Source organism: Hydra viridissima, unplaced genomic scaffold, assembly GCF_058129835.1.
Source record: "Hydra viridissima isolate aposymbiotic clone 2 unplaced genomic scaffold, HvirCarnegie_v1 scaffold_12, whole genome shotgun sequence".
In the NCBI taxonomy this organism is placed as follows: Eukaryota; Metazoa; Cnidaria; class Hydrozoa; order Anthoathecata; family Hydridae; genus Hydra; species Hydra viridissima.
The window spans coordinates 7,742,706-7,770,366 of NW_028324311.1; the positions used below are offsets into that span (position 1 = coordinate 7,742,706).

General features: G+C 34.7%; 2 protein-coding genes across 3 annotated transcripts; both read right to left on the minus strand.

The window, feature by feature from the left end:
- Window positions 1–3,423: 3,423 nt before the first annotated feature.
- On the minus strand, window positions 3,424–5,075 carry LOC145193994 (S-phase kinase-associated protein 1). The gene is made up of 2 exons (XM_090069571.1): window positions 4,981–5,075; window positions 3,424–4,205 (listed from the first exon to the last, which is right to left on the minus strand). Exon 2 carries the CDS (start codon window positions 4,186–4,188, stop codon window positions 3,697–3,699), a length of 492 nt encoding a protein of 163 aa, XP_089925697.1. The 5' UTR covers window positions 4,189–4,205; window positions 4,981–5,075; the 3' UTR covers window positions 3,424–3,696.
- A 4,278-nt stretch (window positions 5,076–9,353) lies between these two features.
- LOC145194249 (uncharacterized) lies at window positions 9,354–27,390 on the minus strand. 2 transcript variants are annotated; one of them, XM_090069553.1, is made up of 6 exons: window positions 26,964–27,390; window positions 25,853–26,133; window positions 23,598–24,395; window positions 20,473–20,829; window positions 19,997–20,222; window positions 9,354–19,911 (listed from the first exon to the last, which is right to left on the minus strand). In XM_090069553.1, exons 1-6 carry the CDS (start codon window positions 27,251–27,253, stop codon window positions 10,458–10,460), a joined length of 11,406 nt encoding a protein of 3,801 aa, XP_089925679.1. In that variant the 5' UTR covers window positions 27,254–27,390; the 3' UTR covers window positions 9,354–10,457. The 2 variants fall into 2 exon arrangements, with proteins under 2 accessions (XP_089925679.1, XP_089925678.1); XM_090069552.1 differs by having other exon boundaries at window positions 22,107–24,395.
- Between the last annotated feature and the right edge of the window lie 271 nt (window positions 27,391–27,661).

Genomic DNA, 27,661 nt, shown 5'->3' on the forward strand with positions numbered 1-27,661 from the left:
AGTTAACAGAAAAAATCCTTGTCGTATCATTCAAATGAAACCACATGAATTCAAGGAGTATTCATTAACAGCAAAGCTGTTTAATTACAAGTCAGTTCCTTTTTCTAACGTTGCTGTTCTAATATTTACTTAAACATCTTACATTATACATTTTAAATCTAGCCATGATCGCAATGGACCTATGAGCTGTGCGAATGTCAAGTTCAATGAAAAACCTAACGGAAAGAATATTAAAGCTGCATTTCCGATTATGCCTCTCGAGGACAGAGATTACTATCGAGTTGTTCTTCACCTATAAAATAAACATGAAAAACTTTTAGGAACTGTACTTAATGTAATGGTTTTAAAATGTACCAAAAAATGAAGTAAAAAAAAAAAAAAGATTAAATAAAATGTTGTAACCTTGTTTTGTGGTTAAATAAAATGTTGTAACCTTGTTTTGTGGCTGAAACAATAATCTAATTTTATAAAAATGAGCTTTTTATTATATAATTGTTTAATTTACAAAATTTAAACTAACTGCTTCAGTCACAAAATTTCAAAGTAACTAACATGTTTCTAACTACCGTTAAACAGCAGTTAGAACCTTGTCATAGTGAGAATATGATTATTGCACTATGACAAGGTTTTAACTGCATTTTGGGGTATTCATTTTTCTATGAAGAGTGAGACATTTTTTAATAAAAACTAATAATTTAAAGTTAAAGAAGTTTATTACGGAAATGGATGTTCAAAAAAAAAGTCTATTTCGCGTTCGTGATTTTTTCGGTCCGCATAATTGACCAACCGAAATTGCTATTAACTATATTGTAAAGAAACAGCAAAGTCTGTTGACCATCGAGATCTTAAGATTTAACACCTTTAAACTTTCTTTTCTGGAGCCAAATTAAGAGTTAAGTGTATGCTAACAAGCAAACCACCATCGAGCAACTCAAACACTATTTTATTGCACTTAAATGAGCCAAATATTATTGGTGTTTGATATTAGATTTTTTGGTTGAGTTTTAGTAAAGTTTCGGTCCTAAAATTTTCGTTTTGTATATAAAATATCTAACTTTTGAGCATTACTATAATAAAATAACTTTTCGAGTTGGTTAAAAATTGAATGCATTTCCATGATTAAAGGTTAATTAAGCATTTCGGTTCTAAAGGGAAGTTATGGAAAAAAAAGTTTTTTACAGGTTCTATAAACAACTTGTCCTTCTGGTGTAATAGAAATTTTGTTAAATTTCACATCTGATATTGTTTTTAGAGTTGGTAGATTTTTTTTGGTCTCGTTTTATGTTAAATTTTTGCTCTCTTTTATTTTGAATTTAGTAAGTAAATAAGAATTTATATGCAAACACAGTGGTGATATTCAGCTGGTACGGTCCGGTACGACCGTACCGTTCGTTAAAATTTTTAAAGTTTTCCGTACTTGTTGATATATAGTTATATAAATTAATAATATGATATGTATTTTACATTAAATTGTGAATTATATTTTGTGTGTGGTACAAAAGACTAATTTCAATAATTAAATATATCTCACTGTTGCTTTTCGTAACTTTTTATATGAATTATATAAATTTCCAATTATATAAAAATCCATTTGTTAAATTATGGTTGCCACAAGGACATCATCTGACAAGTGATACACGTGTAAAACAAGCAACCCCCATTACACCTAGCGAAAACCAAAATTTAATATGGAACTTATTAAATTAGAATTTTAATGTTGTTCCTATTTCATGTAAATAAATAATTATATGTGTTAAAGTAAATATATATAATCTAAAAGCTTTTTTTTTAAGTTGTTGAAAATTTCGAATATCACCACTGAGCATACATATATGAGAGATATAGAAAGTTTATAACAGAAAAATATACTTGTATTGACAATAATACTCGATAATAAGAAAATATCTTCTCTATATTCGTTGCCTATGACGAGGCATTAAAATTTCCTAAAATGGGACAGTGTCCATCTTAAGATAAATTGTATGTGTAATCAAGTTGCCATTATAAGTTCCAATTCATTCAGACTCCTTCGTTGTCAGTTCTAAACGAATCACAGGAACCATTTTTGACGCTTTTAGCTTTGGATATCATTACGTTTCTTATCGATAAACCTCGAAAATAATCAGCTTGTGCATAGATGGCCAACAAAAGATTATTCCAAAAAAGCAGCAAACAAATCGATTTTGAAAGTGATTTAGAAGAAATAACTATTAAATTTAGGAAAAATATTGCACAAAATAAAAGTGAAAGAAATTAACTGAAAAAAATATTGCTTAGTGTTGTTAAAAAGTGCATTCAACGCTCCATAAAAATGATGTTGACAGGCAAGGTGAAAGTGATGACGTTATGTCCTCTTGAATTTTTTGGAAAGTTTTATTTGTTTGGTATCTTTGAACTTTGGTTTTTATGTGCTTATATTTAATTTTTTTTTCAAAAATATTTAAAAATTAAAAGATCTTGTAACACAAAATGTTGTTTTTATCTCATAAACTAAGTGTTTTGAGAAGAAAAATCCTTCACATCCCCTTCTCTCCGTTTAAAAAAAGCCCTACCAGTCATTAAATTTTTTGGATATGGTAAACCCCCTTTTTTGGTTTTTATATTTAGCAGCCAAGAGTCACATAAATTATAAAATCTGAACTAATAAATACTATTTGTGATTTTAATTGAATTGTAAAAAAGACAACACTTTAATTACATAACTAAAATAGAAAACAAAGATTTAATAACAACATTTAATAACTCAATAGCAGAACTTAAAATAAACATATTTTAATGACATTTCTATCAGCAGCCTTTCTCAAGATAGCTTTATAAAAACTTGCTTCAAAGATAGGTTCATTACTTTTAGTTCAAAATTATGAAAAGTATGTTAAAAGATAATTGAGCTTTTGTTGTCTTGAAGGTTTTACAACTTCAACCATTTAACTCTCTCTCTTAGATAAAGTTTTTGTTAGGATATTTTCTTTTTATTAAATATTTTAAAAGAGGGTTAATAAAAAATCTATATATTTAAAAAAATGAATTAAAGACTGTGTTACATAGACTTTTTTTGTAGAACTTGTTTAAACAGATTGCGACAGTGTTAAATAGTTTCTTAAACAATAATGGAGCTTTTATTTATAGAGTTGTAGCAAAGTTCTAATGTAACTAGTTCTAATAACAAGTTCTAATGATTTATAAGTCTAATTTTTACTTTGTAAACATTTGACTTATAAATCTAATTTTTATTTGTAAATGTTTAACTTTCTTTTCACCTAAAATAGTTTGATAGAAATTTAAAAGAATTTTAGATATCGATATCACTCAAAGTTTTATCATAAAGATGTATGAAAATTTAAAAAGTATTTGTATTTTGGGGGAAGGGGAGAGGGGAGAATGGCAATCAAATAAAAAGTACACATAAAGCTATATCAAAACAGATAATCAAGAAGATCTTTGTATTCAATAACAACAATGGTTCACATAATGTAGCAACAAGTAAAACTTAACAAAAGAAGAAATTCAAACAATTTCTTACATCAAAACTATTAAATATTACTTTTTATGATAAAAATTTTAAATTATTAAAATCTAACTCTATGTTCTTGGCTAGGTAAGAAAAAGTATTCTTCTTGTTTAATTGTTATAAGCAAATATTTACCTGTTGCCTTAAAAATCTGGCAATAGACATATAATTGTATTGCTGCAAAAAAGTTATTTTTCTTCACACCATTCATTTTCTTTTCTAACTTGTTCTTCTTCTTCTGGAGTGAAATCATTTTTTATATTAAATGTTTTTCTTATCTCCTCAGGTGTTTTACCTTTGATCATGTTGGCAACAGTTTTACAAGTTACATCTAACAACCCCTTTATATCCAGATAATTTGCTGCAAGAATTAATTCAAACAATGTGCCTTGATCAACTTTTAAAAATTCCTGGTCCCAAGTGTCAATATCATCTGTGCGTTTTTCACGGTTTTCATCATCTTCTGGTGGTGGTGGATCATCTTTGTGGTGGGTAGCCCAATTTATGACTTTTCTTAAGATAGCTGCATTCACATTTGGTAACGGGATAGGTTCATCATCATCATCATCGTCCATTCCTAGATCTTCTAACATTGTTTTGATAGTCATAGATGCTTTTGCTATCTCAACATCAACTTCGAAAACTTCGCTGTCACTACTTTGTAACCTTATTGTTGGCATTTTTCTTTTTTATTTGCCTAAAAAAATAAAAAAAAATATCATACCCAGGAAGTGTAAATCTGACTCTATTTTTCTATCGCAACTGTACTCATAATTTTTGGCTGATAATCTGCAATTAAAAAAACTGTCATTTTGAAATACGTTTTTCAACAGTACGCAACGGTTTATTTGAAAAACTTACGGATATTCCGGTAAAATCGTCGAGTTTTTTAAATTTGCGTTAGTAACGTTAATTTCCGTTTAAAGCTTTCATGACAAAATTAACGCGTTAACCCAAATCTTAGTAATGGGTTGATGAAATGTATATTTAAAAAGAAAAGAACAAAACTGAAGCGTCAAAAAGAGTAAGTTTGTTTTAGTATATTGGTATTCCGTAAATATGCCACATTTTCGGAGAAAAAAAAAATATATATATATATTGTTTTTGTCAAACTGTTTCGAGTTCAGGTTCAATTAAATTGTCTAAATTCACCTGAAACTTTTTGAGAATCTGAACTTTTTTCTGAACTATTTAAAAGTGAATAAAAAGAGGAAGAAATATTCATTCTCCTTGTTACAAGTTATTCATAAGTCATGTTACTAAACATGCTTCATGAAACTTTAACAGCTCTCCTAAGCAGATTTGCCGTCTGTTCACTACATTCAGAAGTTTAAGATTTAATTTCTTTTATCATCAACCAAATTTACTGTTACAGCTTCTTGATAAATGCTTCCTATGTTTACGTTAGCGAGAAAAGGCAACACTCAAAAGAATAAAGCTACAAAAACCTACATAAAAGATATACAACTCACTTTTTTTAGAAACTTCCATTTTTTGATGTTGAAATATTATTTAATGAACATCTTTTGTTGATGTTTGTTTTTTTGACAAATATTGATAATGCACAATAATAAATCAATTGTATTGATTTTGTAATGTTTTTCTAAAACAAACGTGCTTTTCCGTTATTATGATCAGAATTGCTTACGTGGTCTACGTGCTTAAGAAGGATCTCTTATAAATCTTATTTCTTAAAAAGGTCTTTTCAAGTTTTAAAAGGGTTGATAAAAACAGCTACGAACGTTGAAGTTATGGATCTTTTAAAAGACGAGTAAAAATTTTGCTGTTACAAATTGTTATACCTCCTATTGTTTCTCCTCTTCGTTAGTTGGGAAAGCGTTACATTTTGCGAAAATCTCTGATTCTATTCATGCTTATCTTTTTAAGGTTTAGGTAAAATTTCCCTCGAATTACTCAAAAAAATCAAAAAGCTGATTTGTGTATTTCTGACAAATTTATTTCAGAACACGAATTAGAAAAACATTAAAAGATTAGATTTAGTTTTTTAGATATCTAACCATTCTTTTGACTTGGTAAATTTTGTATTGCTTAAAAATACGCATTGCAAGAGATTTTGATTAAGTTTTGTAAACTATTAACTTTTTGCAAAATTTTTAAATAATTTTTTGAAGAATGCAGAGTAAAGCAAAGTACTGAAGCTAAAAAAGATAGTTTCATGAAAATCGACCAGAAATTTGCTTAACGATTCTAGTTTTATTAATAGCTTCTGTTATCATATTTAAAAATGATAGCCTTTCTTTTAATAATACATTTAACTTATCCTCCAAAAACTTATCCAAAATTTATCCTCAAAAAAAAGATGCAGAAAATTGAAATACCTGAGTAAAATACAAACATACAATTGGTTATCGTATTGCATCAAATATATATCGTATCGTATATATATTTGATGTTGGTATTTTATCATGTGTAATGATGGACTATGTTGTAAAAAATGTTTACATTGTGGTTTGATTTTTTCAGAACTTATTTTTAAGAAAAAGGATTAACCTCATTGGTATATATTTAGTGCAACAAAAAAATTTATATCAATACTTCAAAAGAACCTTCAAATGACCGCTAACAAAATAAAGCTATAAAGTTGCTGTTAGTCAAAATGCAAATGATTTAAAAGGTAAGAAAAAGGTCGTAGTTGTTTCATGAAGCTTCGTCATTGGAAAATAATTCAACTTCTGCCTACAAACCAGGTGCTGGCCTTTCACTCTTAGTCATTAGCCATCTGATGCCTACATATTAATATTTATTTAACTGAAAAAGGACTTTAAATAAAAATCTTGTTATCTAAAATCAGAATGCGAGTTTTGATGGGATGATATGGCAGGCATACCTTAATTTACACAGTTAGGGTTAAGGATTTATGATGCTGTTTTGAATTTCCATTTTGGAAGAAAAGAAGTTGTAATTTTATTTGAGAAGATAAACACAGTTCCAGGTTCTTACTCTCTTAAGGCTGTGCAAACATAAACAAAAAGCGTTTAATATTTGAAGAATACCAAAATCCTCTTTTATCATAAAAGCATCGAAAAGTTATGCAAAAAAAAAAAAGAAAAAGGAAGATGCTGACAATAATCAAGAAAAACTTTTTATAATCTTTGCTCATGTTTATACAAGTAACAGTTTACATAATGGATATTTTGACTGAAAATTTTTAGCAAGTAAAAAAAAATTAAATGTGTTTTTCTCGAAACAGCAAATTTTTGACCATTCGGCCATCAAATCGTAATTTACGAAATTCCAAGTTACATCAAATTTCCATCACGTGTTTATTGAATGTAAAATTACAACCGGAATTAAAATTTTTCAGTAGTGCTAGGGATTTAAGTTTTTGTCGACCATTTTAAATGAAAATTATTTCGTATTTTTAAAAATGCTGTTTTCTAGTTCTTTCTACATACAAAAAGAGGGTCCATCATTTTAAAAGTAAATTTTATGAACAGAAATATTCTATATCCTAATACTTCTTAAAGTAAACACTTTTAGAGCATGAGAAATAGTGCTGCGCAAATTCATCTAAAATACGAGTATCAATTGACACATTAAAAATTATTCTTTTAGTTCTTAAGATTGCAGATTGCTACGAGGCGCCAGGGTAAAATATAAATAAAAATCATCTTCTTAATTTTATGTATAAATATCTCCAAGATTTTACTACAAAAGTTTAGAGCGGGAGATATCAGAATGGAAATAAGTCAGAACAAAAGAATTCAAAACAGAAAATTATACCCTTGGAGTGATAAAGAGTCAGAGCAGAAGGAAGTAAGAACAGAAAGGAGACAGAATGAAATTCGTAGTATCGCAAAAAGATGTTAAATGTTGATAACAAAATAAATTAGTTTTTAACAAAATAAATTAGAATATACTTTGTTATCAACATTTATTATCTTTTGCGACACTACAGTCTTGTACAAATTTATTGCATCAAGATCAAAAATAATAAAAATCCAGGAAATTTTAAGTTTTCTAACTCTAATAAAATAAAAACTCTATATAAATACACTAATATTTTGTGTGTCCTCCTAGTGCTGCTATGACTTTCTGCACACAATTTGGCATGGAATCTATCAAATTATTCCAAATGTTTTGGATTTCTGTGTGTTCAAACCAAATCTGAAGGATAGTGATGGTAAGCTAAGTTTTAGTTGAGCAGTCATGTTTTTGCAGTTTTTTTTTACAATTGCTCAGAGATTCTCAATTGGATTAAGGTCTGGGGAGTTGCCGGGCCATTTAAGTGTTTCAATATTATTTTTTACCATGAATTTCTTGACCTTTTTGGATGCATGGAAAACGGCTAAATCTTGTTGTAATACTCCGTTTCCATTTGGAAACACCTTTAACATCTCTGGAATTAAATGTGTTTGCAGAACCTAAATGTAAGATTCAGAGTTCATCATGCCAGTAACTGGGTAGAGTGTTCCAAAAGTAGAGAAACAACCCCAAAACATCTTCTTTCCAGGATGCTTGGCATATTATTCAATGTATCCGGGTCATATAGACTCACAATCAGAACGACAAACAAACTATGACCGCTGGCCTTACACTTCAAAATGTGATTCTTCCAAAAATAAAAACTGCAATCAATAAATAAACAAGTAAACCATTATCAAGCCTCTTCAATTTAATGGCCACAATTTTTAAAAATAGTATGATCATATAAATATGATAAATAAAATAGCTGTAAATTTAACAAATACATTTTGTCTTACCCTTCTTTAATGTTCTTTAGTCCATTTTTTGTATTCCTTTGCCCACAAGAGATGCTTCTTCTTCATAACATCTGTAAATAATGGTTTTTTAGAAGATTTTCTGGCAAACCATCTAACAACTATCAACCTCCTCCGCATAGTTCTCGAGCAGACATGGATGTCATGCGTAGCTAAACGATTCATTAGTTGGTCACTTGTCTTTTTTGGATTTTTGATACTCTACAGCATCAGATATCGGTCATCTCTCTGAGGTCTTTAGTTTTCGACCACATTTTCCTTGCCTTAATGGTGATAAGCTAACTGTTGCAATATAATGCTTCTTAACCCGGCTAACTCTAAATTGGTTTACTGAACATAATGTGGCTGTCTCCCGTTGAGATTTATCAGAATATTGAAGTAAAGCTAATATTTTCAGTCTTTTTCTTTGTTTAGTGTCCATCTTTGTTTATTTACTTTTTTTTAACTTATTTATCCTTTTAATTACAGTTAAATTATAGAAAACATAGAATTAACAACAAGTAAAAAGAAAAAGAAAAAGAAAAATGTTTGATGCAATTAATTTGCACAATACTGTACCAGTTTAAAGTGTAACGAAACGAGACAATAACTGCTCAAACGAGACAATAATTAATACTCAATCAAAATTAGATATTTAAGGTTTCATCCACTTATTAGATAGTTAAGGTTTCATCTACTTATTAGATATTTAAGGTTTCATCCCCTTATTTGATATTTAAGGTTTCATCCCCTTATTTGATATTTAAGGTTTCATCCACTTATTTGATATTTAAGGTTTTATCCACTTATTTGATATTTAAGGTTTTATCCACTTATTTGATATTTAAGGTTTCATCCACTTATTAGATACTTAAGGTTTCATCCACTTATTTGATATTTAAGGTTTCATCCACTTATTAGATATTTAAGGTTTTATCCACATATCAGCAGTAAATTCAATTTTAAAACGAGATTACTTACTGCAAATCGACATTCAACAATGAAATTAACTTTCAAAAACTAAAAAACTTTCCTGTAGCTAACTTTAACAATATCATTGTTTCCAAAACTTAGAAATGCATGTAAATATTGAAAGTTCCAAAAAGTAAACAAAAATAAATGGCTGATAAAAAAAACCAAAGCTTTTATTTTGTATATTTGAAGAATTAAATAAGCAAAAAAAAAAATTAAGTTTGATAAAAAATTAAATTGTATGACGAGATGGATAGCAACTGTCAAATAACTTCAGTCACAATCGGAGTCATTATCAAAATCTTCAACGTCTGGCAAGTAAAGACATAAGTATAAGATTTATAGCAAAGATGTCACATCATTGCTTAAGGGCGCTGAGTTTGACGCTGTAGCGGTTATTTGTAGATTGATGAATGAAGGGATCTAGGGCAAGAAGAAGGCGTGAAATAAAATTCTCAATAGCTTTATCGTGAGACATTTTGCAAGTGTTCTGCTTCAAAATATCTCGTAGTCTGTAATCCGATTGGCAGAAAAATATTTTCTATAAAATTGTCTCTCTGAATTGATAAATTCTGAACACTGGATGGCATTTAGTACCAAAGGTATAACTCTATATAAAGATTTACTGCATTCGGTGCACAATTTTTAAACGCTTCAGCATAAATTGGGTAACCTCAGGTTAGTGTGTGGAAAATAATATTGACCAATTTAATTAATCTTAATTGACTACAGTTACCGATGAAGTTAAAGCTGACTCTATATGATGTATGCAAATTACACTCCAAACATCGAATTCAAAGTTTGACCAAACATATGTCTATGAATGGCCAAGATTTTGATGAATGAAGATTTAACATATTTTAACATCATGAAGTAACAAACAATTCCATGCTCACCAAATCTATAATTTGAAAATAAACAAATGTGAAGGTATTGTACATTTTTGCATTTTTTAGTCAGAGTTTTCTCTTAAAGTCCGCATATATTTACTGAAAATTACTAATAAAGAAACGCTTCATAAGCTTATTGTTACAACTATGAACTAAGATCGTATAAAAAAGGTATTTAATATTAATATGTACATTATATTTTATATAAAGCGTCAATATTTACAATTTGTATAAACTAGTTTAAAAATTCTAATGCAAGTTTTGTAAAAACATTTAAATAAAAAAAAGTTAAATACTTCCATTGCGGTCACGTAAAATTGGATGTATAAAATAATTCTTGATCAACAAAAAAACTTAATTTGCGGTTTATGAAAAGAATTTGCTCTTCCTCTTTTTTTTCAGTTTCATGTATCGAGATCGCTTTAATATTGATGAAGCAACCTTAAGTCTATTTTTTGTAGTATGATTGGGCTGCTTATTAACTTTATCTCGCTGGCAACTCTCATCCTCGCATGCCGTTAAAGTAGGGAGTTGTAATGTACATATTGCGTCTGAGCAAGGAGTTTGCATGTTTTGAGTTTGCTGAGGTGATAAACTTGGCAATGGAGAAGAACAAGGCGAGGATGCAGGAATATTCTTACATTGTGAATTACATTGTGAGCTGATGGTCACTTTTGGATTGCAAGTAGTGTCAGCTTGGTTTATTGAACAGGCACCATTGTTATTATTACAATCCGATATTTTCTTATCACCGTATTCCGCTGCCTTTTTATTTATTTTTGTTTCATCATTGCTCTCAAATTTAATTACACCAACTTCGTTAACTGCTTTTGTAATTTCTTTATTAACATTATTTTTTCCTCCATTTCCTTTTACACCCAATTCTTCCTTTCCATTTTTACCCCTACTTTTATCTTCACTGCTATTATCATTGCCACCAGCATTGCTACCAGAACTTTTTTCAGCATTACTACCACCACTGCTACCAGAACTGCTGCTAGCATTGCTACCAGAACTGCTGCCAGCATTGCTACCAGAACTGCTCCCAGAATTGCTACTAGAACTGCTGCCAGCGCTACTAGCATCACTGCTACCAGCACTGTTACCTGCATTGCCACCAATATTTTTACTAGAACTGCTACCACCTTTGCTACTTTCTTTGCTATCACCTTTACTACCTATATTGTTATCAGCATTGCTACCATCATTTCTACCAGCTTCGCTACCAGCATTGCTACTGGAACTGCTACTAGCATTGGAACCAGGATTTTTACCACCGTTTCTACTACCATTATCATCACCATTACCACTATCTTCGGAACTACTTTTCAGACTGGTATTATTACTGGCTTTAGTATTACTTTTTCCACTACCATTCCCACTACCGTTCCCATTACTTTTCCCACTACTTTCATTATTACTGTTTTCGTTACCTTTACCACTGCTCTCAGAAATAGATTTGTTTACCCCTTCTCCACCTTTTCCATCAGTACCACTCCCACTATCACCATTTTCTTTACTTGGCTCTTCTTTTCCTCCAACAATACTAGTACCATCACTACCTTTACTATTACCAATTTTGTTTCCTTTTTCATCACCGTTGCTACCACCATTACTGCCACTAACACCCTTACCACTAACGATGCCTTTGTTATTACCAACTCTTTTGTCTCCTCCAGCTCCTCCTTCAGTACTACCTCCTGTTCCTCCCCCAGTTTCTCCTCTAGCTCCACCTTTAGTACTACCTCCAGTACCTCCTCCAGTTCCTCCTTCAGCTCCTCCTTTAGTACTACCTCCAGTACCTACTCCAGTTCCTCCTTCACCTCCTCCTTTAGAACTAGCTCCAGTGCCTCCTCCTGCTCCTCCTCCAGTTCCTCCTGTAGTACTACTTCCAGTATCTCCTCCTGTTCCTCCTCCAGTTCCTCCTTTAGTACTACTTCCAGTACCTCCTCCTGTTCCTCCTCCAGCTCCTCCTTTAGTACTACTTCCAGTACCTCCTCCTGCTCCTCCTCCTGTTCCTCCTTCAGCTCCTCCTTTAGTACTACCTCCAGATCCTTTTCTAGTTCCTCCTCCAGTTCCTGCTCCAGCTCCTCCTTTAGCACTACTTCCAGTACCTCCTCCAGTTCCTCCTCCAGTTCCTCCTCCAGTTCCTCCTTTAGTACTACTTCCAATACCTGCTCCTGTTCCTCCTCCAGCTCCTCCTTTAGTACTACTTCCAGTACCTCCTCCTGCTCCTCCTCCTGTTCCTCCTTTAGCACTACTTCCAGTACCTGCTCCTGTTCCTCCTCCAGCTCCTCCTTTAGTACTACTTCCAGTACCTCCTCCTGCTCCTCCTCCTGTTCCTCCTTCATTTCCTCCTTTAGAACTACCTCCAGTTCCTTCTCTCGTTCCTCCTCCATTTCTTCCTCCAGCTCCTCCTTTAGCACTACTTCCAGTACTTCCTCCTGTCCCTCCTCCTGTTCCTCCTCCAGTTCCTCCTTTAGTACTGCCTCCAGTACCTCCTCCTGTTCCTCCTCCAGCTCCGTCTTTAGTACTACCTCCAGTAACTCCTCCTTTTCCTCCTCCAGCTCCTCCTTTAGCTCCTCCTTTAGTACTACCTCCAGTACCTCCTCCTGTTCCTCCTCCATTTCCTCCTCCAGCTCCTCCTTTAGTACTACTTCCAGTACCTCCTCCTGTTCCTCCTTCATTTCCTCCTTCAGCTCCTTCTTTAGTACTACCTCCAGTACCTCCTCCTTTTCCTCCTCCATTTCCTCCTCCAGCTCCTCCTTTAGTACTACTTCCAGTTACATCTCCTTTTCCTCCTCCTGTTCCTCCACCATTCTCTCCTTCAGTTCCTCCTTTAGTAATACCTCCAGTACCTCCACCTGTTCCTCCACCATTTCCTCCTTCAGCTCCTTCTTTAGTACTACCTCCAGTACCTCCTCCTTTTCCTCCTCCAGTTCCTCCTCCAGCTCCGTCTTTAGTACTACTTCCAGTAATACCTCCTTTTCCTCCTCCTTTTCCTTCTCCAGTTCCTCCTTCAGTTCCTCCTGTAGTACTACCTCCAGTAGCTCCACCTGTTCCTCCACCATTTCCTACTTCAGCACCTCCTTTAGTACTACCTCCAGTACCTCCTCCTGTTCCTCCTCCAGCTCCTCCTTCAGTTCCTCCTTTAGTAGTACTTCCAGTTCCTTCTCTAGTTCCTCCTCCAATTCCTCCTCCAGCTCCTTCTTTAGTACTACTTCCAGTACCTCCTCCTGTCCCTCCTCCATTGCCTCCTCCAGCTCCTCCTTCAGTACTACCTTTATTTCCTTCTCCAGCTCCTCCTTTAGTACTTTCTCCAGTTCCTTCTCCTTTTCCTCCTCCAGTACTAACTTCAGTTCCTTCTCCTTTTCCTCCTCCAGTACTACCTCCAGTTTCTCCTCCAGTATCTCCTCCAGTGCCTTCTCCATTTCCTCCTCCAGCTCCTCCTTCAGTACTAACTATAGTTCCTCCTCCAGTACTACCTCCAGCTTCTCCTCCAGTATTACCTCCAATACCTCCTCCAGTACTACTTCCAATACCTTCTGCACTTCTTCCTCCAGCTCCTCCTCCAGTACTACCTCCAGCTTCTCCTCCAGTATTATCTCCAATACCTCCTCCAGTACTACTTCCAATACCTTCTGCATTTCTTCCTCCAGCTCCTCCTCCAGTACTACCTCCAGTTTGTCCTTCAGATTCTCCAGCACTTCTACCTCCAGCTCCTACTCCAGTTTCTCCTCCAGTTCTTCCACTTCCTGATCCTCCAGTTCCTATTGAAGTTCCTCCAGCAGCTTCACCTGAACTTATTCCTTTACTATCTCCTCCACCTCTTCCTTTATCTCCTCCTCCCAATCCCCCTCCGGTTTCTCCTTCAGTTCCACTTCCAGCCCCACCCTTAGTTCCTCCTATGTCTTCAGCTGTATTTCCTCCTCCTGCTACTCCTCCACTTTTTCCTCCAGTTTCCCCTCCTGCGCCTCCCTCAGTACTATCCCCAGCTCCGCCTACAGCTCCACCGGATTCTTTTCCAGTTTCTCCAGCTTCTCCTCCAACATCTCCTCCAGCTCCGCCACTAGTTCCTCTTCCAGTTCCTCCTCCAGTTTCTCCTCCTGTTCCTCCTCCAATTTCTCCTCCTGTTAAACCTCCAGTTTCTCCTCCTGTTCCTCCGTCAGTACCTCCTCCGGCTCCTCTTCCAAATTCTCCTCCTATTCCTCCTCCAGTTTTTCCTCCAGCTTCTTCAACAGCTCCTCCTCCAGCTTCTAATCCATCTCCTCCTCCAGCTTCTCTTCCAGCTCCTCCTCCAGCTCCTAATCCAGCTCCTCCTTCAGCTCCTCCTCCAGCTCCACCTTTAGCTCCTCTTCCAGTTCCTCCTCCTTCTTCACTTCCAGCTCCTCCAGTTCCTCCTCCAGCTCCTCCTCCAGCTCCTCCTCCAGCTCCTAAACTAGCTCCTCCTCCAGTTCCTCCTCCAGCTCCTAATCCAGCTCCTCCAGCTCCTAATCCAGCTCCTCCAGCTCCTAATCCAGCTCCTCCTCCAGCTCCTAATCCAGCTCCTAATCCAGCTCCTAATCCAGCTCCTAATCCAGCTCCTAATCCAGCTCCTCCTCCAGCTATACTTTCAGCTCCTCCTCCAGTTCCTCCCCCAGCTTCTCCCCCAGTTCTACCATCATATTTTCCTTTGGTGTTTCCAACATTTCTACCTCCAGTTTCTCTGCCAGCTTCAGCTACATTTCCTCCTTCAGTTTGTCCTTCAGTTTCCCCTCCAGCTTTTCTTCCTGTAGCTTCTCCAGTTCCTACTGAAATTCCTTCAGCAGCTTTAGCTGAACATCCCGCTTCAGTTTTTTCTTCAGCTCCACCCTGAGTACCACCTCTAGTTCCTCCTTCTGTCCCACACTCAGTTCCTCCTTTAGCTCCTCCTCCAGTATTTCTTCCAGCTTTTACTCCAGCTACTCCACTAGCTATCCCTCCTTCTCCTCCTCCCACTTCTTTTCCGATTCCTCCAACAGCTGCTCCAGTTTTTCCAGGACAAATTCCTCCTGCATTTTCACCTCCATTTCCACCTCCATTTCCACCTGCAGTTCCTCCTCCAGGTTTTCTTCCACTTTCTCCTTCAGTTTCTCCTCCAGAACAAATTCCTCCTGCATTTCTTTCTGCAGTTGCTCCACCAATAGTTTCTGCAGTACCTCCTCCGACAGCTCCTCCAGCTTCTTCACCAGTTCCTCCTCCACTATCTTCACTTGTCTTTCCAGTGTTCCCTCTAGCTCCGACTCCTGTTTCTCCTTCTGCTCTTGCATCATCTATGCCTCCTGCTCCTCTTCCTGTTTCTCCTTCAGCTATTTGTCCTGCATTTTTTTCTGCATTTCCACCTGTTCTTCCTGCAGCTCCTCCTGCAGGTACTCTTGCTGCTTCTTCTCCTGTTCCTCCTGCAGTCCCTCCAAATACTTTCCCGGTTTCTCCACCACTTCCTCCTGCATTTCCTTCTCCAGCGGCTCCCCCAGTTCCTCCTGCAATTCCTCCTCCAACTGCTCCTCCAGTTCCTTCTCCAATAAGTCTATTAGTTTCGCCTCCAGATTTTCCTCCTGCCTTTTCTTCTGCAGTTCCTCCTGTAATTCCTCCTCCAACAGCTCTTCCATTTTCTCCATTTTCTCTTCCAGCTATTCCTCCAGTTCCCCCTGCACTTCCAACTCCAGAAATTCTTCCAGTTCTTCCTGTATTTCCTCCAGTTAATCCTTCTGCATTTCCTCCTGCAATTCCTCCTCCAACAGCACCTCCTAATTCTTTTCCATTTTCTCCTTCAGCTACTCCTCCAGTTCCCACAGTCCCTCCTTTGCTTGCTTCTCCAGCTTTTCCTTCAGTTCCTCCTTCAACAGCTTTTCCAGTTTTACCTACACCTATTTCACCTGCATTTTTTCCTGAATTTCCTTCTACTTTTCCAGCTGCAATTCCTTCTGCATTTCCTTCTGCATTTCCTTTTACACTTCCTCCTGCTTTTCCCCCAGCAATCCCGTCTGCAGTTCCTCCTCCAACAGCTCCTACAGTTCTTCCAGTTTCTTCTCCATTTCCTTCTTCAGCTACTTTTTCAGTTCCTCCTGCAGATCCCCCTGCGATTCCTTCTTCCATGCCTTTTGGAATTTCTCCTGGAGTTTTTCCTGTTATCCCTCCCCCATATCCACCTCCTAATTGTCCTGCAGTTTCTCCTGCATTTTTTCCCCCAGTTCCTCCTATGGTGCTTTCTGCATTTCTTTCTCCAATTTCTGCACCAATTACTCCTCCTGTTGCTCCTCCTGTTGCTCCTCCTGTTGCTACTCCTGCTTCTCCTCCTGCTGTTGTTCCTGCTGTTGCTCCTGCTGTTGCTCCTGCTGTTGCTCCTCCTGTTACTCCTCCTGAAGTTAATCCTGTTGCTCCTTCTGCTGCTCCTCCTGTTACTCCTCCTGTAGTTAATTCTGCTGCTCCTTCTGCTACTCCTTCTGTTGCTCCTCCTGCTGTTCCCCCTGTTTCTCCTCCTGTTGCTCCTCCTGCTTCTCCTCCTGTTGTTCCTCCTGCTTCTCCTCCTGCTTCTCCTTCTGTAGTTACTCCTGTTGCTCCTTTTGTTGCTTCTTCTGTTGCTCCTCCTGTCTCTCTCCCTGTTCCTCCTCCTGCTTCTCCTCCTGCTGTTGCTCCCCCTGCTGTTGCTCCTCCTGCTTCTCCTCCTGCTTCTCCTCCTGCTTCTCCTCCTGCTTCTCCTCCTGCTTCTCCTACTGTTGATCCTCCTGCTTCTCTTCCTGTTGCTCCTCCTGTTGCTCCTGCTGTTGCTCCTGCTGCTGCTCCTCCTGCTGTTGTTCCTCCTGCTTCTCCTTCTATTGCTCCTCCTGTTGTTGCTCCTCCTGTTTTTTCTCCTGTTGCTCCTCCTGTTGCTCCTTCTGCTGCTCCTCCTGTTATTCCTCCTGTAGTTAATTCTGTTGCTCCTTCTGCTGCTCTTCCTGTTGCTCCTCCTGTTGCTCCTCCTGTTGCTCCTCCTGTTGCTCCACCTGTTGCCCCTCCTGTAGTTACTCCTGTTGCTCCTTCTGTTGCTCCTCCTGTTGCTCCTCCTTTTGCTCCTCCCGTAGTTAATCCTGCTGCTCCTTCTACTGCTCTTCCTGTTGCTCCTCCTGTTACTCTTTCTGTTGCTCCTCCTGTTCCTCCTCCTGATGCTCCTGCTGTTGCTTCTCCTGTTCCTCCTGTTGTAGCTCCTGTTGCTCCTCCTAATTCTCCTCCTTTTGCTCCTCCTGTTGTTACTCCTGTTGCTCCTGCTGCTGCTCCTGCTGTTGCTCCTGCTGTTGCTCCTGCTGTTGCTCCTGCTGTTGCTCCTCTTTCAACTACACCGTCAGTTTCTCCTCTATTTTCTATTTCAGTTCCGATACCTATTCCAGCCCCAGCCCTAACACTGTTTCCAACACCTTTTCCAATACCTTTCCCAACACCTTTTCCAACTCTTTTTGCAACACCTTTTCCAACACTAGTTCCAGCTCTTCCTCCTGTACCTCCAGCTGCTTCTTTAGTTACTCCTGCTAAATTTCCTCCTGCTCTAATACCTGTTCCAGTTTGAACTTTAAAGGGCCCTCTTCCTGTTGCTCTAATTCCAATTCCAAAATTTCCTCCTCCTCCTCCTGCTTTTGTGCTTTCTCCTGCTCTAAATCCTGTTTCTAAACCGCTGTTTGCTCTTTCTTTACTTTTACCAGTAGGACCAGATTCAGCTGCAGTTCTTGCTCCATTTCCAATACCAGTTCCAAACCCCAATCCTCCTCCTCCCCCAAACCCATTTTCCCTACCTCCCATTGTTCCTTTCACACTAAATCCGGTTTTTCCAACTAATCCAACTCCTTTGCTGGCTCTAAACCCAGTTCCAGACGCAACTCTATAAGTCTTTACTCTAGATGCACCTCCAAAACTTCCTTTTGTACCACTTCCGATTCCAACTCCTGCCTCTCCTCCAATATTTCCTCCTGGTGCTCTATTAACTTTTGCTCCAATATCTCCTGCAGAGTTTAATCCAATTCCTTCTTCATTTCCTTCTGCAGTTATTTGTTTATTTTTTGTTGCAGTTTTTGTTTCAAATCCCTCTCCAGCTATCCCTCCAGTTCCTCCTCCAAATTTTTTATGAAACTTTTTTTCAATTACTCCGTCTGTTTTAGCTTTATTTCTTTCTCCTGTTCCGGCTCCACTTCTAGCTCTAGTTTTTTCTCCAGTTTTTTCTCTAACTGGTTCTCTACCACCTTCTTCAGTGCCTGCACTGTTTTCCCTTCCAGTTTCTTTAGGTCTTGTTCTATACCCTACTCCTGTTACCTCTTTAATTCCTTCTCTATTTATAACTTCTAATCCTTCACCATTACTATCTTTAAGTCCATCTCCAGTTTTTCCTATTATTCTTACAGCAGGAATATCTTTATTATCTAGTCCTATTGTACTAACGCTTCCTACTTTTCTGTCATCAACACCATTACGTCTTTCCTCACGTCCTCCGTCAACTTTTCTTTCCATTCCTAAATTTATTTTATTTTCCTTACCTGCATTACTTCTAACACAGCTTTTAGTACTATCTGGTGTGTCAATTCCTATTACTTTTCCAGTAATATTCATTAAGCTAATTTGTGCATCATTTTGAACATCTTCTGCATCTTTTCCAACATTTTTGCAATTATGTTTTGGATCAATACTATTCTTTACCCCACCCCCATTTGCGGTATCATCTAGAAAGCTTGTAGCATCTCCAGCATCTTCAGAAGCGCTACTTGAAACAATACCAACAGCACCACTTCTGTTATTCTTTCCTAAATCTTTGCTAGTGTTACCACTCTGGATAAACTCATTTTTATTTACGCTTGTTGTTGAAGGTATTGTATTATTAATCATAATACTTGGTTTACGAACGTCACCAATGGTTCCATTTTGAGCACCAATAACCCAACTAACTTTTTTTCCATTCATGCCAGTATATTTATCTTCTTTACCAAACCCCTTCCTTAAATTTTGATTAACACTTTCACCAAAAGATTTGGCTCTACTAGCTCCATGATCTTTCTCAACTATATTCATCGTTTCCCCTTTGTCTGTTAAATTCAATACAACAGATCTATTAGTTTCATCGCCATTTGCTCTAAATATATCTTTATTAACGCTATTCATTTTTAAGCTACTTTTTCCTTTATTAGCATTATCTATAAGATCATTTTTATGGTTACCATTTCCTAAGTTTTTTTTTCTTTCTTCGGCTCCACTATCATTGTTTCCTTTACTTAAAATTAATGTAGCAGCCAAGCTGTTTGTTTCCCAGCTACCTCTCTTCATATTGTTTCCATTCTCGTTGCTTTTTTGGTTACCATCTACTGAAGTCTTTGTAATAACATGATTTTCGAAACTAGAATCTTTACGAGTGCTGTTTAGTAGCTCACTCTTTCTTTCAAAACTTAATCTTGTAGGGAAACTATTATTTCCGTAAAACACCCTGCTGTCAATAAATTTTGTATTGTTTTTTGATTCTACAGAGCTTTTGTTGAAGGGGTTCGATAATTTTGATATGCCAAATTTGTTAGGAGTATTGACAATATCATAAATAATTCCATCTAAATTTGAGCAGATTTCCGGAGTAAAGGTACCTCTTCGTACGTTTTCCATAAAACTGCCAATAACGTTACCACCAGGTGTGTATTTTGCAACAACGTAAGTGCACAAAAGACCAGCGCTATTTTTAAAAGTTGCTTCCCCAAAACCAACTTTAGTTGAGGCACTCCAAACTACTTGAGTAAAATGACCTGCATTTCCGGGATAACCCAAGTCGAAGTCGTAATTTTCTTTGCATACTTCACCATACCTGATAGTAGTTTTTAAGATTTTATTAAATATAAAAATTACAGTAGATGGTAGAGCATAACACTGAAAAATTATAAACAGCCTACCAATGTAAAATTGCTTCATGACCAGGCATTTCTTTAGTGGAGCACTTTACCGCTAAATTTTCTCCTTCATCGCCTTCCTCAGTGGGTTCCAGTACTCCACTCTTTGCAGCATTTAATGCATGTCTTTGAGCTTTTTTGTTCAAGTCACTGCTTTCTATTAAATTGTTTGCTCCATGGATTCGTCGAAGTCTATTGTGAATTTCCAAAGCAATTTTTCTAAAGTTTTCTAAAAGAAAAATTTTGTAAATAGGTACGAATAATATTTAACAGATGAGTATTCTTTTTTGAAGTTTTTCCACCGAAGACTTACAAAGTTGAGCATAATAAATTTGAGTTGAGAGTAACTAATTTAATTCAGATTCCCAATTGTTTAAGCTGAGGCTTCCGCTTAAAAACAAATTTATCACATATAGTATTAAACTGTGATAATTTTATTATTTAAAGCAAATAAATGCAAAAATGTTGTCAGAACTTACCTAATTTACCATAATGATCATCAGAGCCACGTGATCGTTCAAGATTATTCTTTTCGCTGTGTGCGGATAAATTTCCTTCAATACAAAATTTTTCGTTTCTGCTGGTGTCTACCATGCTGCAAACAGCAGAGGAATTCTTTGAAATTATTTTGCCAAGTATCTCAATATTTTTAACATCTTGGAAAACTACTCCTTTTTGTGTGTCGTTCTTTTCGTTAACTACTTTTTTAAATTTTTTTTTTTCATATATTGGAATAGGATTTTTAACGACATTAGTTTCATTGATTGACAGGTGCATCGGTAATGAAGAAGCAAAAATTTTGTTTTGTTTTTTTGTTGGGAATTTGTTAATTGAGGCTAAATAAAAAATTATATATATATATATTTATATTGGTTTCTTCCCATATAAAGACCTTAAAATAAAATTACCAGTTCCAGTTTATTATCATTTTTAGTTCAAAAATTTGTGATTTTCTTTAGGTAAATAAAATGTTTCTAGCAAGTTAATAAATTTATTTTTTCGTTTCTCTTTTTTTTTTTTTCTTTTTGAGAGATAAAGTTGTGGGAAATAGTTTACAGGTTGCCTTGTAAATAGTCTACAATCTCAGAGGGAAATATTGTGAATTGTAATGTAAATATGTAAATTAACGTTTTTTTCTTTTTTAAAAACTTTTGCCGTTCACAGTTGACAGCAAAAGTTGTTAAAATAATTTTTAAAGAAACTATGATTACGTCATTTTGTGTATAAGAATATCTAAAACTATCTACAAGACAAATTAATTAAAAAATTAACGAAGGTAATTGATGCAGTGAGCTTTTTACTTAATGGCATGTTTTTAATTGCAAGCCTCATTTTATTACAACATGTTTATTACAACACGCATTTGTAATAAACATCCCAGCAAGCACACAACGTTGAAACAACGTTGAAATAACGTTGATCGACGTTGATCAACGTTATTTCAACGTTGTTTCAACTTTGTGTGCTTGCTGGGATAGTATTTTAATTTTATTGTGTTATAAATTAAAAAAAAGAATAGTTTCATATTATTGAAATATTATATGACTATTCCTTTTCTTTTATCTTGGAAATTTCAGATATCTTGCATTTCATATTAAGATACCTTGGATTTCATATAAAATAAACTATTAGCTTTTATTTAGCGGCAAGTTGCACACAAAAAATATAATATTGAAAAAATTTAAAACTAAAAGATTTTTGTTATCCATGCTGTGAGTATACATGAGCTGTTTACATGAGCATACTATTTACATTTAAGAGTCAGCAATGTCTTTGAAGAAATGAAGTTTGGAAGTAAAGAGATTTTTGCAAACCAATCAAAGGTGGCATGAAAAACAGGAATAAAAAGTTGTACTATAGTAATTTTTCTTAACTTCATCGTTTGTTCAACTTTTTTCATTATCATGCTGTAACTTAACTAGAATAAATTTAGAGAAAGCAAATCACTAAAATTAAGCGTATGAAGTGGATACGTTTGAATATTTTCCTGTTACAAGCATCAGACATTGGATGATTAAAAAGCAGTAAGTGGACGTAATTTAAGTGTCTGGGCGCATATGTTTGTGTGAATTCGTTTCAAATCTACGGATGACAATATACAAAAGAAGCATACCATTGATTTCATTCGAGACATGTTTAATCAAAGAGCTTGAAACGTTGGTGGTCTCAGTTACTTGTGTTAAATTCTCAAAAGTAGCTATCAACATCGGATTTTTAAAGGACGAAGAACGGTTTGAAAAGTGCTTTATTGAAATTACTTTTTCAGGTTTCTGAATTTTGTCAAAAACGTTCTTCTGTGAGATTGTCTTTGTAACAGCAACTGCTCTGTCGGTTAGATTTGAAAGTTTAGTTTGCGCAAAAGAATTTGATAATATTTTGATTGCTTTAATAATGTTTTTTGAGTTTATCATAGAAAGTGGAGAAGACTCATTATTAACTGCGGTTGATTTTAAGTTAGAGATTGGTCTATTTGCTGCAACACGAACGCCATTTTTAAAATTATAAGAGTTCTTACCAACGACTGTAGTTGTATGATTAAACACCTCGATTAACAAACTTTTGTCTTCAGGCGTAAGTAAAGTAATGTTTGAAAGATCAGAAGAAACGTAATCTTCAAAAATATTTAGTTTTTTACCGAAACTTGTAAAGTTATAAGGAAAGCTTTTTACATGAAATTTGATCTTTTGTGCAATACTGTTCAAGCCTGAGTTATGACTAGTCATGACTGTTTTATTTACTTTATGAAATAACGATGGGCTGTGCTTTTTGTACTCATTTGCAGCTTCCTGGAGGAATTTATATCTTGATCTAAAAATTCGATCATTGTTAAACTGTTTATTCCTAAGAACTAATTTGTTTATTTTCTTAGTCCCTTGAAATTTAGGCTCATCAAATATAAATCCGTCCCCTACAAATAAACTCTCTGCATGGTAAGGTTTATCATGATTACTTGTCATGCGCATGCTTGTTGAGTTATATCTAACTGCATCTAATCTAGGTTTTGTAAACCTGATATTACTCACTAAACTACCGTCAAACGGTACATGCTTTTGGTTTAAAGAGGATTGAAAAACTATCGCAGATTCGTTCTTTTTAGTCCAAGTATTTATTGCATTAGAGCGTTTACGATAACTATCCTCTTTCTGAGAGAACCAATTAGTTTTATTAACATGCAACTTCGCATTAAAAACGTTTACATCAGAGTTCTTTTTTGGTGGATAAAAAAACCTTGCAGAAAATCGATTTTTTAAGTATTCTGCATTTGGTTTAAAAAATCTTTTGTGTTGCTGCATAAAAGCAGGATATAAAGCAGGATATAAAGAAGAATATTCCAAAAAATCTTGTTGCTCATCTTGGTATGGAAAGTTTTTATTTTGATAATTGGGAAAGTTTGGATGAATGGTGTTTCCATTTGGGTGGAAAGTGTTTCCGCTTGGATAGAATATGTTTCCTTTTGGATGGAAGGAGTTTACATTTGAAAAGCTCTTACTTCCAAACTGGTTTCTATTCATGCCACTTCTCAAGTCAAATAATCGTGCAACTAAAGGATAGTCATCTTGTTTTAAATCAACTCGTGCAACTAAAGGATTAAAAGGATAGTCACCTTTTGATTGGTCTTTCCTCAAATTTGATCGAACTTTATCAATGGTGTTCTGTGAATTACCTTTTTTTGATACTAAAGCTTGCGAAGGGTTTTTGTAAATACTTTGATTGGAAGCTTTCACACTTGTATTAGCAATTTTTTTTAAGTTGGGCTTCATAACTTTACCTTTGTTATATGCTGGAGCATTTTGTCCAATTTTTTGCATAGCATTTCTATTTTTGTTTTCATTACTTAATTTTTCTTTTTCTTTTTTGTTGGAATAGCTGTTAGAGTCTATTTTAAGTGGTCTTGGATGATTGCTTTTATCATTTAATAACAAGTTGCTTGGATAACTATTAAGATCATTTATCATAGTGTTCTGTGGAATTGAGTAAGAATTTTTTTTAGGTAATATGTTTCTGTTATTGTTTATATTGTCAGTCTTGAAAGCTTGTCCATTTATTTTTAAAAAACGGCTTATTTGCGTAACGTCATTGTTCGTATTAAAGTTACGGCTGCTGAATATTCTTTTCTCACCAACGACGTCACCCGCGTTTTTTATGTTTAAATCTGTCAAATATCTGTTCGACACTAAGGACTGTGAAGCATCTGAGTCGATTAAAGACGGAAGATAATGGTATTTGTTGTTATAAAGTTGAGGATCAGTCGTTGCTAAAGTATCGTCTTGAATGACCGGTCCTTTTATGTCATAAAAACCAGAACGAAGAAACTGAGCAGTTCTATCATTGTAAGTATTTGATGACGGATTTTTAATAAGTTTTGAAACAATATCTTTTGGTTTTTGGTTCGATTTGTGATCTGAATAAAAAAAATAGTTTATCAAAAGAATTTAGTTCAAAAAAACTTATGAACGTTTTTTTACTGCTTTTTCATTTTCAGTTAAAAACGTAAAAAAAAAGTTTATTTTGAACCATTTAAATATTTTTAATAAGAAAGTCGACTTATACCGGAAATTAAACTCAAAGTTTATTTTAGAAAAAAATGCGTCGATTGTTTTTAAATTTTTTTAAGTAGACTTTCTTATGATATTGAATATATTTAAATGCACATTTTAAAAAAAAACTGTTTTTTTAATGACTTTAACAACTTTTATAACTGAAAATGAAAAAATCTTGCTATACGTGACGTATCATGGTGTAGGGCCCACGTAAAGCAATTTTATCACAATTTTAATTTAAATATCGAAGATATTCAAGTTCATCAAGTACACTAGAAATTTACATTCATTATCAACAACAATGCTTTTTCTTTATCAAATTAAATTATTCACAGTCCAACCCAGTTGTTATGGCAGAATCAAGAACGAATTGTGATAAAATTGTGAAAAAAGTCGTTAAATTATAATTTTTGAATGTTAGTAGCACCGCAATTAAAGACGAGAGATATAGATAATTGTATGAAAAAGTAATTTTACGTTCAGCCAATTTCGAATTTCCATCGTTTAAATGCTTTGATAAAATAACGATAATAAATAACACGATAATAAATAACACGGTAATAATTAACACGATAAGAAATAAAACGATAAGAAACAAAACGTAACATAAAAAAGGTAAGAACTTTAAATTATATAAAAGAATTCAAAGATTGGATTATTTTGCTAAAATATACCTACACAATAGTAAACTATAGGCAAGAAAAATATAAATTTGATGTAAATCTAATGTAAATTTGATGTAAATCTGATGTAAATTTGATGTAAATTTGATGTAAATTTGATGTAAATTTGATGTAAATTTGATGTAAATTTGATGTAAATTTGATGTAAGTTTGATGTAAGTTTGATGTAAGTTTGATGTAAGTTTGATGTAAGTTTGATGTAAATTTAATTTAAATCTGATGTAAATTTGATCAAAATTTAATGAAAATTCGATTAAAATTCTGATGTAATATTGTAATAGGATTAAATTGTTCAATCCATTTTTATTGGTAGTTTGATAGTGTAAAAAATGTTGAATGAGGGACAATTACATCACTTGCACTGTTTAATACATAATTGTTATTATTTCTGTGATTAACCCAGCTAACACAAAACGTTCAAGAAACGTTCGTAGAACGTTAGAAACGGTTGGGGACGTTCTAAGAACGTTTCCAACGTTCTTCGAACGTACTTGAACGTTTTGTGTTAGCTGGGAATACACTAAATATTTACAAGAAAATGAATTTAAAAAGTGTAGGATCAAGAGGAATTTGTTTTACAATGGTTTATTTTTTATAAAGGCTCCATGAATTTCTGCATCATGTTTTAAACTCACCAACATTTTTTGAATTGTGCATTGTACTCCTTTTAACATTTTCACAATAACTATTTTTCTTTAATTTACCAAGAGCAACGTTTTCTGAATAGAATTCTTCAATATTTCCAGGCGGTCTATACAGCCCAGCAACATAAGAACACGATTGATTTCCTTTCCTACTAGTAGCCCTCGCAATACCAAATCTTCTTGTATCTTTCCAAATTAATTGTGTGAAGCTCTCAGCGTTGTCAAATTTAAATTTTTTGAAGTCCACAGTAGGCAAACAAACCTCGTCATACCTAACAAGAATATATTATGCTCATTCAACTAAAGTAACAGTAATAAGAAATAAAGATAAAAAACTTTCACCAGCAATTTGGAACAAAACTGAACTAAAGACGTCTGCTGCATGTTTGCACAATAGAAAATTTCACACTTTTCGTTCTGAAAAGTGAAAAGGGTCTTATCTTTTTCAGCCTTGCGTTAAAAAAATTATACGTGTCGTTTGTAAAAAAAGAGAGAAACAGATTTGATTCTTGAAAATAATTCAAAAAATTTTTTAAACTTTATTGGTTTTAGCAGCATTGCATTTATTCTTTATTTTTTAAACTTTATTTATTTTAGCAGCATTGTATTTATGATATTTTCAGATTAAAATGTTTAAAATAAAAAATTTTGATACACGCACACAGTTAAACAATCGATTAAGCGTAAATCGTTAATCGTTAAGCTTAATCGTTATTTATACCAACTGAAGAGAGAATCACTATTTACTTTATTGATAAAACTTGCTCTTCTAATTTTTCGTTCCGTTAATTGAGATCCGGCGAGATTAAAGCTGCAACCAAAGGCTGGACAATGCCCTTTGTTAAAACATAGTTGAGACCAACTAAAGCTTCTTCAACAATCCCGGCTCCAATCTCCAACAATCCCGGTTCCATTTAAACTTTACAGCCTGGAAGTTTTTAACGGGATTTTCTAAGCCCGCATTTCATAAATTAATTTTTGGTGCAGGGCAAACAGTATTAAAAAAAAGCGTGAGTTTAATTACACTTTAAGCTTGATTAGGATGAAGAAACCAAAGAAAAAAAAAATTTTTTTAATGAAAAAAAGAAAAAAAAAAACTAACCAAGCCCTAGTGACTTGCGTCGCTGTAAGACCCACGTTGTAGGTTGCACAAACTTGGTAAACATTTTCTCCAGCAGCAACTTCACCAAACCCACCGGTTTTTGCCGCATTTTTGACCAGAATTTGAGCTTTGGTTACTAGTGTTTTATCTATCTCTAGGGGTTGAGCGCGGTGTAGGTTTCGGTAACGATTATGCACCGAAAGTGCCTCGTTAACAAAGGTAGAAATGTTTGAAACAACACATTCGCTTCTGTACACACATAAACACAACAATAAAATAAAATATCTCATATTAACTAACTTTATACTACTTTCATAGTTGTATTTGAATTCATATTTCAATAATAGAATGTGAAATAATAACTATTTAATAAATCAAACATTAAAGATTCCTCTGTCGACTCACATTCCGTGCTTTAAGTAGATGTTTATCAGAAATGCGATCAACCGTATAAAAACAGCAAAACGCATAAAACATTTTGCAAGCAAGACAAAATATTTATACCGCCGTTGAAGTATGAAAATGGGAAGTCTAGGACATAATGTCCGGCATCTTTGTACGATGTATCAAGGTATTTTATCTAAAAAATTCTATTTAGACTCAAGATCTCATAGTAATCTTTAATGATGAAGTGTGTTTTAAACATTCGACAAACTTTAATAAGAAGCAAATATTGAGATTCGTTTTGTTATTTTGAA

Bases quoted from the DNA above. Each gene is read 5' to 3' on its own strand.
- LOC145194249 (XM_090069552.1), bottom strand. From the start codon at position 27,253: ATGAGATATTTTATTTTATTGTTGTGTTTATGTGTGTACAGAAGCGAA. The intron at 20,830-22,106 runs GTATGCTTCTTT...TTTTTTATTTAG, and splicing joins TGTCTCGAATGAAATCAATG to CCTCAATTAACAAATTCCCA. The intron at 20,223-20,472 runs GTAAGTTCTGAC...TTTTTCTTTTAG, and splicing joins TGATCATTATGGTAAATTAG to AAAACTTTAGAAAAATTGCT.
- LOC145193994 (XM_090069571.1), bottom strand. From the start codon at position 4,188: ATGCCAACAATAAGGTTACAAAGTAGTGACAGCGAAGTTTTCGAAGTT.